The sequence below is a fragment of the Impatiens glandulifera genome, chromosome 5 (assembly GCF_907164915.1).
Source record: "Impatiens glandulifera chromosome 5, dImpGla2.1, whole genome shotgun sequence".
Lineage (NCBI taxonomy): Eukaryota > Viridiplantae > Streptophyta > Magnoliopsida > Ericales > Balsaminaceae > Impatiens > Impatiens glandulifera.
In genome coordinates, this window is record NC_061866.1 from 46,243,767 (window position 1) to 46,256,017 (window position 12,251).

At 38.2% G+C, this 12,251-nt stretch overlaps 3 protein-coding genes and 1 non-coding gene across 4 annotated transcripts; 1 reads left to right on the plus strand and 3 right to left on the minus strand.

Annotated features, from left to right (window-relative positions):
• The first annotated feature begins 306 nt into the window (after positions 1-306).
• LOC124939762 (mannan endo-1,4-beta-mannosidase 2) lies at positions 307-2,510 on the plus strand. Its single transcript, XM_047480203.1, has 6 exons — positions 307-472; positions 600-1,033; positions 1,107-1,304; positions 1,386-1,508; positions 1,582-1,793; positions 1,887-2,510. Exons 2-6 carry the CDS (start codon positions 659-661, stop codon positions 2,293-2,295), a joined length of 1,317 nt encoding a protein of 438 aa, XP_047336159.1. The 5' UTR covers positions 307-472; positions 600-658; the 3' UTR covers positions 2,296-2,510.
• LOC124939764 (MLP-like protein 423) lies at positions 2,361-3,353 on the minus strand. The gene is made up of 2 exons (XM_047480204.1): positions 3,030-3,353; positions 2,361-2,947 (listed from the first exon to the last, which is right to left on the minus strand). The coding sequence occupies exons 1-2, from the start codon at positions 3,199-3,201 to the stop codon at positions 2,667-2,669; spliced, it is 453 nt and encodes a 150-aa protein (XP_047336160.1). The 5' UTR covers positions 3,202-3,353; the 3' UTR covers positions 2,361-2,666.
• Positions 3,354-3,710: 357 nt separating this feature from the next.
• On the minus strand, positions 3,711-9,240 carry LOC124938098 (callose synthase 12-like). Its single transcript, XM_047478471.1, has 2 exons — positions 3,884-9,240; positions 3,711-3,783 (listed from the first exon to the last, which is right to left on the minus strand). The coding sequence occupies exon 1, from the start codon at positions 9,189-9,191 to the stop codon at positions 3,891-3,893; it is 5,301 nt and encodes a 1,766-aa protein (XP_047334427.1). The 5' UTR covers positions 9,192-9,240; the 3' UTR covers positions 3,711-3,783; positions 3,884-3,890.
• On the minus strand, positions 6,112-6,190 carry LOC124940796. Its single transcript, XR_007099531.1, has one exon. It is a non-coding gene; the product is annotated as a small nucleolar RNA J33 (small nucleolar RNA).
• Positions 9,241-12,251: the final 3,011 nt, after the last annotated feature.

Consider the following 12,251-nt stretch of genomic DNA (forward strand, 5'->3'; position numbering starts at 1 on the left):
AATTAAACCCAAATCTTATTAGAATAAATGAAATTCAATTCTATTTCTTCATATAATAATTCTATTATTTTATTAATCAATAAAAGACAAGAAAGAAAGTTGCTTACAGTCAACAAATATATATAATATTATGCAGGCCTTAAAGAAAATGGTTTGGTCTCATCTGAATGCGGATATTTAGGCGGATGAAATGCTGAAAAAGAAGATTAATAAAAAAAATAAAAAATAAAGTCTTACTTAGAAGATGAAAGAATGGAATTCACTTTATTAAAAGACCAATCTTTGATGAACCAAATAATATTCCAAAAAATCAGTATACAGTATCCAGGAAACATCAACCCGTAAATTAATCAATAAATTAATTGAGAAATTTAGGCATCAGCTGACACTACTCCATACCATACGCCCCAGCTTCTATTTAATCTTCCTCTGAATTATTCAAGATAGATAAGCTTTAATGGCGGCATGTTAGGTGAACCCTTTTCTTCAATTTGGTTATTAGTTTCCTCTAAAAACATATCAATCTCATTGCTATAAAAAGCTTCTATGCTCTGTACTTTACGTTTACTGATCTGGGTTATTGTTGTTTTCGTCTAAAGCGACTCCAATCTCCTGATCTAGAATCTGAATCTGAGAGTCGAATTTGTCGGTTCATCTTATGACGGCGCGTACAAGAGGAAATGGACTGGTTTACCCAGTTCTTGGATTTGTGTCAGTGATAGCATTCATCTACATGTCATTCGGTGAATTCATGATCAATGTCCAAAAGGGTACAACAAATCAGTGGAGTTTTGTGCAGAGAAATGGAACTCATCTGACGGAGAATGGTAAAGTGTTCTACATAAACGGATGGAATTCGTACTGGTTAATGGAACACGCGGTTGAGGATTACAGTAGACATAGAGTAAAAGAGATGTTACAAGTGGGTGCTAAGATGGGTTTAACTGTTTGTAGAACATGGGCTTTTAATGATGGCGGTGGTTACAACGCACTTCAGATCTCACCAGGTCGATTCGATGAACGTGTTTTCAAGGTGGGTTTTTCTGGATTTTGATTTTTATGTCTTTTTGTTTTCGAAATTTGACTCACTTGGAGATTTGGAAAAGGGATTGGATCATGTAATTGCAGAAGCGAGACAACAAGGAATCAGACTTCTACTTTCTTTGGTTAATAATTTGCCTGCTTATGGAGGAAAAACACAGTATGTGAAATGGGCATGGGAAGAAGGTGTCGGTTTGAGCTCTTCAAACGATTCATTCTTCTTCGATCCTTCTATACGCCATTATTTCAAAAACTATGTTAAGGTCAAAATAGCATCAATCAAAATTTTCATTTCAGTTTAGAGAATGAAATTGGTTTAGAGAATGAATTTGGTTTTGCTGCAGACTATACTCACTAGGAAGAACACTATAACTGGAATTGAATACAGGAATGATCCAACTATCTTTGCTTGGGAGTTGATTAATGAGCCACGCTGCTCAACTGATCCATCTGGAAACACTCTTCAGGTAATTGTTCAATTTTTTCTTCTCTTTTTCAACAAATCCAAAGTAAAAGTGTTGTTTTCTCTGCAATTTTCAGGATTGGATAGAGGAAATGTCGAAATTTGTGAAGTCAATTGACAAGAATCATCTGTTAACAGTAGGGCTCGAAGGATTCTACGGTCCTAAAAGCCCCAAAGCATCATCTTTCAATCCGGCTGATTGGGCAGGAAACCTAGGTTCGGATTTCATCAGAAACTCGGAGATCCCAACTATTGATTTCGCCTCTGTTCATATCTATCCAGACCAATGGTAAATTAACAACCTTTATAATATCTGAAAACATAAAACTTCTCAAAAGGAACAAAAAATGATGATTCCATTCATTTGATTTTGTTTTGGTAGGTTTCATTTTGGACAAGACATGGAAGAGAAACTTGAATATGTGTCAAAATGGATGATGTCTCATATAGAAGACGGCGACAAAGAGCTAAAGAAGCCAGTGATGTTCACTGAATTCGGTTTGTCAAATCTGAACCACGGGTACGACCCTTCTCAACGAGACAGGTTCTACAAGACTGTTCTCGATATCATGTACAGATCAGCGAGAAAGAAGGAATCGGGGGCAGGGACTTTCTTCTGGCAGTTCTTGGTTAAGGGAATAGACGAGTATAATGATGATTTCGGTATTGTTCCTTGGGAAAGGCCATTTACACATCAACTTATTACCAAACATTCATGTAGATTAGCAGCAGTAGTACAAGGAGCAATGCCTTCACAGATCAACAACATTAAACAACTGTGCTCTGTCTAAAGGTAATTGTTTCTGTTTTCACTACTAAAATTGGGAAATTCTTGTTTTTTTTTTTGTTTTTTTTGGGCCTGGGATGATAAAATTGCTTTTGGGGAAGGAGTTTAGATAGAACGAGTGTTACACAATATATATAATATATATAATAAGAAGAATAAGCTAAAGGAATTATTGTATAAATTTGATATTTGCAATGGAATGCAACTTCAGTTTTTTTATTCTTCTTGCTTGCTCTAACCAACATGTATTAATTAGGTTGGAATAACAGAACAACAGAAAAAAGGATATTTAGTGATTTAACCTAAATAATAATCCTTTTATCATAAAACAAGATTTATTTATTTATTTTCAAATAACTCTACATGGAACAAGCTCTAAGTTAGGATATTGTCGAACCATTTGAGGAAGGCGAGGGCGGCGTCTCTAGCCTTATCTGGGTGAGGAGTGGCTAGTGTAAGTGGTTCATATTCAGCCTTCCATTTAGCCATGCATTTCTCATTCTCATCACCTTCTATAGGAGTGAAAGAGAATGTGACCCTGTATGGATCATACATCTCCTTCAGCTCCCCTCCGATTACACTGTAAGTTACAGTTCGACGCCCCATCTCAACCTCCTCTATCTTCTGAATTGATTCTTTCACATAGCCGCTCACCTCTGCATCATCGCGATTCACATAAATAAAATGAATGAAAATTGCAATCTTATTCAAATGAACGAGAGAATAATAGAGACAAACCAGGTCCGAGCTTGAAGAGCCTGAGACTCCCGGGACTACCATCTCCCTCGAGATACTTGGCAGAGGCGAGCATTTCAGGATTGACAGTGTTGATAATCTCATCATCCCTGTATATCTGCCAAGCTCTCTCTGCTGGAATGTTCAGCACAATCTCTCCAGACAGGCTTCTCATCCCTAATGTTCTGGGCTAGTGTTCCTTAAAAAAAACATAAGGAAAACGGCTATAAATAGATGGCGAGCAAGAGAGAACCCTCTCCCCCCTCCATTATTATATAATTAGAAGATGCAAATCTGCTCCATATCTTCTGTAAAATAAAAAAGAGACTCAAAAGCAGATACGATCACATCATAGGCTGTGTACAAGGTCGGAGAAATCAATGGATAACTTTATATTTATGTAATGTAAAAAGAGAACAAATTTGATTCCCCATCCATGAAGAGACCAAAACACTAGCAATTTGAGCTAGAAAAACAATAAAATTGACTAATTAAAGATTGTGAAATAAAGATCCGATCCAGAAGAAGTATATATATATATATACACACACAGTAAACGCATCAACTTTCTACAGCAATTCTTTATCTCCTCTGTAAGTTGGATACCTGCAAACCAAGATTTAAGATTTATCAATAATTAAGAATTGCAGCTTTCAATAGTAAAGAAAGAAACCATTGAAGGCTTTACCACCTTCCATTTCTCTTGCCCGTGACAATCTGGAATATCTTAAGACCTTTCATTGAATAGAATCCTTGTCTAAATCCCAAGAAGAAGAACAATAATCAAGATTTAAGATTTACAAATAATTAAGAACTGCAACTTTCAATAGTAAAGAAAGAAAGAGTTGTGGAATTACCAGCTTTTCACAGATCGATTTTCGATTTCTTGCCTGTGACAATCTGGAATATTTGAAGACCTCTACTGAATGCTTCGTTGAATAGAATCCTCGTCTGCATTGACTGAAACCCGGGAGCCCATGATAATAAAGCCACGGGTGCCATTACAATTACTCCGAACATTATATCATAAAGTCTTGCAACAGAAACCACAATCTCCCAGACAATTGTATTATATATAAACGGGCGTAGCACTTGCGCAATCAAGATGATACCCCATCCGGTAGGAAGAAACGCCAACAAACTCGTGAAGAGATCACCGATTTTGAAATGGGTGAACTCCCACAAGGCGATGATAGCAAGAACACCAGAGATAATAAGAAGGAATTGCACCATCCGATAATAAACGTGATCTTTTGCTGCGTATTTGTCGCGGGCATATGCTATCACCAAAAAGAGAAAGACAGCAACAACAACGTAAATCCACGAGAGGAGATACACAACAACGCTTTTACTCTGAGCAGCAATGCCTAGCTGGTATACAATTCCATACTGGAAGAAGAAAAACCGAAGGTCTAATATGATTTCCAGCACCTTTCCCCATAGACCTGTTGTCCTAAGATGGTCTTGCTCTTCAAGCCACCATTTTTCCCAACTTTGCTCGGATTTCACAAATATACCTCCACTGTACCATATCCAGCCCATGAAATCCTCGAAGTCGTAAACAGTCTTCAGCCAATCGAACCCGGAAGGATTGAACACAAAAGGAGCCATTATCCACGATACAACCAAGAACCAACTCGAGATTGTCAAAACTATGTAGACAAAAGTTCCCTTGGCTATCGGGCTGTAAGAGGCATAAACAACAAGTATCAGTCCCAATTCAATCGCCTTCACAAAGTGACTTCGAGCATAAAGTCTATAATTCTCGGCAAAACATTTATGCTGCACCACGAACCCGCGTCCAGTTGCTCTGTATTTCGCACCGCCGTGAAGAATCGTCCTGCCAAAGTAATGAGCGCGAGTTCCCATTGAGAACGTATAGAAAACCGACGAGAGTTGAAGCATCATCGTCATGAAATCCCATATGGATCCAAGGAAACCGTGCTCGAGAGAATTTTCAACAATCATTGGCAAGGCTGTGAAGAAGCCGAGTTGAATGATGAACTGCTGGTTCAGGATAGCAGCGAGCGCTTTGTTGTTGTTGGCAATATCGCTCGCCGTAGAAGAATCTTCGACCCCGCTTAGAGACAAATAGAGTCTACCCCAAAGGAAAGCATAAACGGTCAGAATAACCATCTGGGTGTTTAAAAAGAATCCAACTGTTGTGTAGAAAAACGACAACATTCGGAAGAAGTCCAGCCTGTGTCCCAACCGATATACATCCCGGCTTAGCACTTGCTCACCATTTCCACTAGCAACCTTCGCCTCAAACATGGATATCTGATTCAATCCCACGTCCCTTCCCTTGCCAACTTGGATGTACTCGTGATGAGTAACGTTACCACCTCTTAACGTGCAGTTGAAGCCAGCAAAAATGTCCTCGCTTATATTGATCACTCTCGAAGCTTTACTAATCCCACCACGGGTAAGAAACCAGAACCGATCAAAGACATCAGGGTGGCCATAGTGCATACGAACCTTCAAAGGGTTAGCCAATACGCGCTGTCCTAAGGTGACGAAACTCATTTCCTGAGCAGACATAAACCATGCAAGCGATGAGACCGAACCGGTAAAAATGTGCTCACGAACACCCAAGAGAGTTGGCTTTCTGATACCATAAGAGATTTTGAACTCCTCCAACAAATTCCGCATCTTCAGAGCTTCCTCGAAATAGTTGTCTTGGTTCATATCGATAGTCTGAACTGCATCACCTCGAGTGAAGATAATAGCATGGTTTTGATTCTCGGGTTTACCCTCCCCAAGCTTCAACAGACCAGGCAACCTCACCCGGTAAATCTCCACCTCTTTTTGAACTTTTTGATCGTATTTGACAAGAACAGAGTAGTACTCTTTTTCATCTCGACCAGACAAGACCTCGTCAACATAGGCCACTCGAAGAGCTTCATTGGTCTTCATCAAGTATAAGATTTCGTCTGCACGCGGATCTTTTTTAGCCTTTTGATTCCCATATATCTGGCAGGCAACCACGTAAGTGTATTTCATTAGTACAGTCCCATACTCGTGGCCTTTAAACAACAAATTAACCGCACTGTCTTGTTTACTTGAACTCCTTGTCGATGGATGTCTAATGTCCATCTCCGATGCAGAATCGAGAAAAGCCAACATCTTGAGTGCCCTGTAGTAGTACATCATTCCCCTAACCGTACGAGACAGAGTCTGGCCTCTATACGATGCCCAAAGCCGAAGATCTCTCTGCTTTTCAGACCATATTTCCTTATCGTTTGTCATTCCCTCTCGACGCATTCGCTCCATAAAGTTCTGCCATTCGTCGGCATAGATTGTCTGAAGATAATATAACGTGGAAATCCCATCTTCGTTCTCGGTTCGAAGCTGTTCCTTGCTGTACAATACTTCTTCGTTGTAATAAGGAGTCAAGACACTAAATGCCATCATTTTCTCTACGTGAGGAGCATGCGGCATGTTCATGAAAAGAGAGTTACTGAAAAATGCAATCCTTCGCCTAGCCTCAAGATTTATTGGGATATTTCGCATTGAGTCATGAGACAACAGAACCGTGTGCAAACGTCTGACCTGGCGATAAAAAGCCTCGTCGTAACTATCGGGCAATTCGACTGCATTTTCGAAAAGCAGCCCGGTGCCCGAATCTCGCAGACGAGGGGCCAACCCTTCCTCCCTCAGCCGATCGATGTTTCCTTCGCCTTTATAAAAATCTCTTACGGCCACCTCATAGAGTGCTTGTAAGATATTTATGACCTTCCCCGCATCTTTCTGAGGCTTCATGAGGAGGTCAAGAAGAGTTTTCAACTTCCCATGAATTTGTGGTAGCTCCTTCATATTAAACATCTTGGTGAACTTCTCAATCTCAATTGCGCTTTCGATTGTTTGGAAAAAGACAGTGATAATCGAGTGCTCCTCTGTATCCCGTTTGACAATCGCAAGCAGCAAGTGTCTGATGCTGTCATAAGCTTCTATTACAGCGCAACGCCTGTACTCATTTTTGCATATCTTATACCAAATCCACTTGTCTGGTGCATCTATCAACTCTTTAGCTTGACCAAGAGCAAGTAATAGCTCATTGCAGAGAAGAGCACAAGGCCAACGGATTACTCTCACATTCCAAGTATTGGGAGGAAGTTCTAAAAGCTCAAGCTCGCGGTCACTAACAATGTCTTCCTCTCGGAATATCGTAATTATCTCATTCCATATCAAAGCAAACTTGTTAGCTTCTACTTGATTAGATTCAAGCTTCTTAAACGGGCTGCCCATCCCGTATCTCAACTTCAGTCTGTTGATAGCATCACTAAACTTACTCTTCAGAGTCCCCATTGTATTCAGTAGCTGTTCCTCAGGCATCAAATTAAACTGGATTGCACTTGCAAAGAACTGAAATCTCAATCTCAACTGTTGCATGTTTCGTATTTCGCCTATATGGTCAAACAATCCGATTGCTGCTCCAAGAAACGATGAATAAATTGAGTACCAAATCTGCAAATCCAATAGGTATATTAAAACAACAGGAATCCACAGTAGCACAACCGCAAACCTGTTGCTGCTACTGAAGAATTCGTGCCACTCGTACGTTACATTCTTAAGATTAAGAAGTGTTATTGTCGGAGTAATCATGGGCTTAATCTGTAAAAAATAACTGAATGCAAATTTGGTGATGAGAACCAAAATCCAAAACAGAGTGTATTTGATATTGTCTACGAGACCTTCTCTAAGACCACGGCCCACGAATATTCGAGTTTGAAACCACCACGACAACATATAAAAGATCCTCCAGTTCTTGTTCTCGACGAAATTCCTTATCCAGGGTGTAAGGAAGAGAGCAAGCGCGAGGAGTTCGGGTGCGAGGAAAACTAGCGCAACTTCGAGAAAGTTCAGAATACACTTTTTTGCCTCACCAGACCAACCTCTGTCAAGATTCTTTTGGTTCCAAATTCTGATATAGAAAACAATGAAAACCACAATCCAGCCTGCAGCAACAACGATCTTCAATACCAGCCTGACTCCACTTAAGAAAGACTGTCTTGAAACAAGACTGTACTGCAACCCAACATCAAGAAGGGATTGAAGAAATCTTAATCCACTCCAAGTTAAGAAGACAGTAAGAATTTGAACTTGAACATCAATTCTACGCAATGCCTGCCAAGGATACTCATCCCGGTCCCAGGCAACAATGATTGATGCTTGAAGAAACAAAATCAACATAATCCAAAGCTTATCAAAACTACGAAATAAGTTCCAGAACGACCTCTGTTCGACAAACCCCGTTTTACCAACTCGATTACCTTTTCTCGTGGTAACAAAGAAGTTACTACCCAAATCAAGTGGCCAATTCAACTTCTTAAAACAACTTCTACTCCAGAAGTACTCGTTTATATCATCATAGTTTCGCCATGCTGAATGAGGAGCAGTACCATTCCTACTGTTCTCTACCTCGGCTTTAATAGTATCGTAAATTGGCTTCACAACCATGTTAAGAAAAGCATTATCACCAGAAATAGATGGCTCAGCAGGCCGACCTGTATTCTGATCTATGTAATCCTCTAGAATTCTATTCAGTTCCATAGCCATATTATGAAATATATAGCAAATACATTCAGGAACAAAACGCAGATTAGCAGACTCACCCCAAATCAAAAGATACAAAGATACATAAAGCAATTCCCGACGTGAGTCCGAATCGCGTCGCGCGTTGTCGGAGATCCAGACATTGGATTTCCGTCCGAGGTATGAACACCAGGAAGTGTAATTCTTGAGTAACTTGCGGCGAAACCGTCGGAGAACACTGGCGTCAAGACAATCTATGTTCTCAGGCGGAGGTTGTAACCGCATCTGAGAGTTGGCTAAGTGAAGGACCAGATGCTCCCTCTGATTCCTAACGTTGTCGCGCTGAAAACCAAAGAAGGCGCCGAGCCAGTCAAGCAGATCCATGTCTTCGCGCCATTGCACGAAAAGCGGCTTCCTCAGTTCTCCAACGGCGCGTAGAGCGGCGGCGGCGGCACGTACCTCGGGATATCTGAGGGAAGGGTGATCAGCGAGTAGGTTATGAATGGGGATGATATTGTAGGTCTCTGAAGACTTATTGGTTTGAGAACGCTTAGGAGTCCGTGGCCTGTTGGATCCATAGGGAGGCGGACCGGCGCCCGGAGGCTGCACCGGACGCTGACGGAGACTCATGGAGTGATAGATCTGAAGTTGGTGAATGTGTTGATTAAGGAAATGGAAGTGGGAAGAGTAGGAGAACCACCATGTCAGTTATCAACCTAGCTAGCTAGTATCATCATCTTTTTTTTCTATTTTTTTTATTTTTTATTTAGAAATTGTTCTATGTTAAAGAGACTTTTGTTTTTTTTTTTTACGAGAAATAAGATATTGGTTCTATATATTAATTAAGAATACTAGTAATCAGGTAAAAGTAAAGTTCAATTAAAGATTATTATATAATATATAGACAATATTATTTTGCTTTTAACTCACTACTATTACTTTGACTTTTCTCTTTATTTAATTTCAATATTATAATTTATTAAAAAAAACGTACCTTCTAAGACTGTCTGTCCTACAGAGATTCTTTCTCTCTGAAAATATTATTCTTAACATCCAAAAATATGTTTTTTTATATAGTTCAGTCTTCTAGTTTCACTTGTGCGTTTGATTTTTGTTTTTTTTTTTTATTCTATCAGGGTTCTGTAATAAAAAAAAAAAAAAAAAAAAAAAAACAGTTCTTGATTGTTTATTGACGAAAATACCCTCATTTTTTTTTTCTCCTACGTATTAGTTTTTTTTATGTAGTTCAGTCTTTTAGTTTCACTTGTGCGTATTTATTTGATTTTTTGTTTTTTTTTTGGATGCTATCAAAAAAAATTGTTTGATAATTTTTTAAAAAAAAATCAGTTCTTTAGTGTTTATTGACAAAAAAATACCCTTAATTTTTATCCTCTACATTATAGTTTTGGGTAATTTTGGTATTTGAATATATAAAAAGGGTAATTAGATGGATAGAGTTATTGTTGTTTTAGACCCTTAAAAAAAAACCTAAATATCAAACAAGGCCTAATTCCTTTTACTTTGTACAGCTTTATAAAAAAAAATAGTCTTTAAACAATCAAAATTTAGTAAGAAGTAAAAAAGGTAGATAAATATTTTTTAAAACAGTCTTTTATTGAAATATGCATGTAATCTGAATGATGATTTAGATTATATAATATTTTAAAGTATAATTTAATTAAACATATTTTAATAAATTTATTTGTGTTTTTGTGTTTATACAATAATCTGAAATGGTCATAAATAAAGCTAGGTGAAAATATCTGAAAAACTTCATTTACCGGTCAAAGCTATTAATTTGGTCAATTTCATCCAAGTTTTAGATCCTTTTTTTGGTTGCTAAAAGTTACACTTTAAACTTTAACGTGACAGAATTTATTTTACAAATACAAATAGAGTAATTTTATAATTGCAAGTATCTCAATAAACATATCTCAAAATTGCCCATAAAATATAACCCCCTGCCCATATTTTACTATCAACTTTTATTCTGAAACTTATCACCTCGATATTTACTCATTTTGGACAGAAGTAATGTGTTAGATTTGCCTCTAAGAGAGATGAAAATCAGTATAGTCTCATATTCCACATTTTTTTCTGGTATTTTTTCTTTCAAATTAAGCATTGAATTTATTTATTTCATACAAAAGAAATGCGAAAAAACTTAATCACGAAAATAAAACAATGCATGGAAGATAATAAATAGTTAAATACTACCTTGATATGAAAACCAATGAAAGATACACTTTATAAATGAAAACTTACTCTAGTCTTAACAATATTTCAATAAACTATATATACAGGGCGGAGCCAGGATTTGAAACCTACCCGGGCTAATTTTTTATTAAAAAAATCTATTCGGGCTAGTTTTATAGTTTGCTGTCACCAATGCCTTTTAGCGACAAAAAATAACCAATAACGACGGTTATTTACCGTCGTTATTGATAAAATACATACATGTTGTTTGTTGTTTAAGGCTACTCGGGCTACACCTGGACCGGCTTTTACCTGGCTCCGTCCCTGTATGTATAGAAGTCTATGTCTTGTAATGATTAAGATGTGTGAAAATGACATGGATAACATTGAAGGACATAACCACCAATTTGACTTCATTCATTAAATGAAGATCAACCATGATGAAAATGAAGTTTATATTTAATTTTATATTTTGACTTCTTTTTTTTTTGGGTTGATTGTTTAATCTCATGTGGGAGGGTCACTCTTGTAATTTTGATTTTATACTTTTGTGGTCTTCTTTTATCTTGTTAATACATTTTTTCTTGCGGAAATTTGTTGAATTGGCCCTACTAATAGCCTTAATTTCAAAAAAAGGCCCGCGCCCGATAATGTTTGCAAAACGGACATTTTTGTCTTGCGAAAAAGTCTGTAATACCATTTGCGCGCCTGTTTTACCGCTCAATTACGAGAAATGTCATTCATGCATTTTTATCTAAAAAGCGTGAGTTGATTAATGTGTTTTAGATGAAAATGCGTGAATGATATATTTCTCGCATTTGATACATTTCTCGCATTTGATGTATTTCTCGAATTTAGTATATTTCTCGCAAATGCATATTAGAAATCTCGATCCCACCACCGTTAGCATCTCCTCCGGCATCCTGAAAATGAAAGATCCGGCTTCTGTTCCACACAAGCTGAAGATCGCCCGTGTTAACATGAAATTGCCTATCACCATATCTGACAGAGAGATGATTTCCTGTTTCATAAGTGTTTTATAACTCTCTCCTTCATATTTCAAGTAATGTGTTAAATAAGTTTCGTCCAAATCATTCAAATTCGTATTTATAACATTTCGATCGTAGATCAGGGTCAGATTCGCCAGTAACGTCGTCGTGTCTCCGCTGGATCTACAAAACCAAGCCCATGATTTCATGAACAATGTCGTGGTTTTGTCGTCGATCACGGCGTGATTTGAGGTGTAATCTATGCAGAAACCGTTGTTCGGAAACAGGGTGATCTGTAGGGACATCACGGCAGCCCGTTCGAGAGATACAAACAAGGTGGGAGGAAGGAGAAAAGGTTGTCTACTTGGCAGAGGTTCTCTTTGCTTGAGATGCGTTGGAAATCGACGGCGGTGGTGGCTTCGACAATGGTGACGGAGATTGCATCGCCAGGGAAAAAGTGAAGAGTTGGGATTTTTTCATCTTTGACCCAAGTGACGTTTCCGGC

Bases quoted from the DNA above. Each gene is read 5' to 3' on its own strand.
- LOC124939762 (XM_047480203.1), top strand. From the start codon at position 659: ATGACGGCGCGTACAAGAGGAAATGGACTGGTTTACCCAGTTCTTGGA. The intron at 1,509-1,581 runs GTAATTGTTCAA...TGCAATTTTCAG, and splicing joins CATCTGGAAACACTCTTCAG to GATTGGATAGAGGAAATGTC. The intron at 1,794-1,886 runs GTAAATTAACAA...TTGTTTTGGTAG, and splicing joins CATATCTATCCAGACCAATG to GTTTCATTTTGGACAAGACA.
- LOC124939764 (XM_047480204.1), bottom strand. From the start codon at position 3,201: ATGAGAAGCCTGTCTGGAGAGATTGTGCTGAACATTCCAGCAGAGAGA. The intron at 2,948-3,029 runs GTTTGTCTCTAT...GCGATGATGCAG, and splicing joins GCTCTTCAAGCTCGGACCTG to AGGTGAGCGGCTATGTGAAA.
- LOC124938098 (XM_047478471.1), bottom strand. From the start codon at position 9,191: ATGAGTCTCCGTCAGCGTCCGGTGCAGCCTCCGGGCGCCGGTCCGCCT.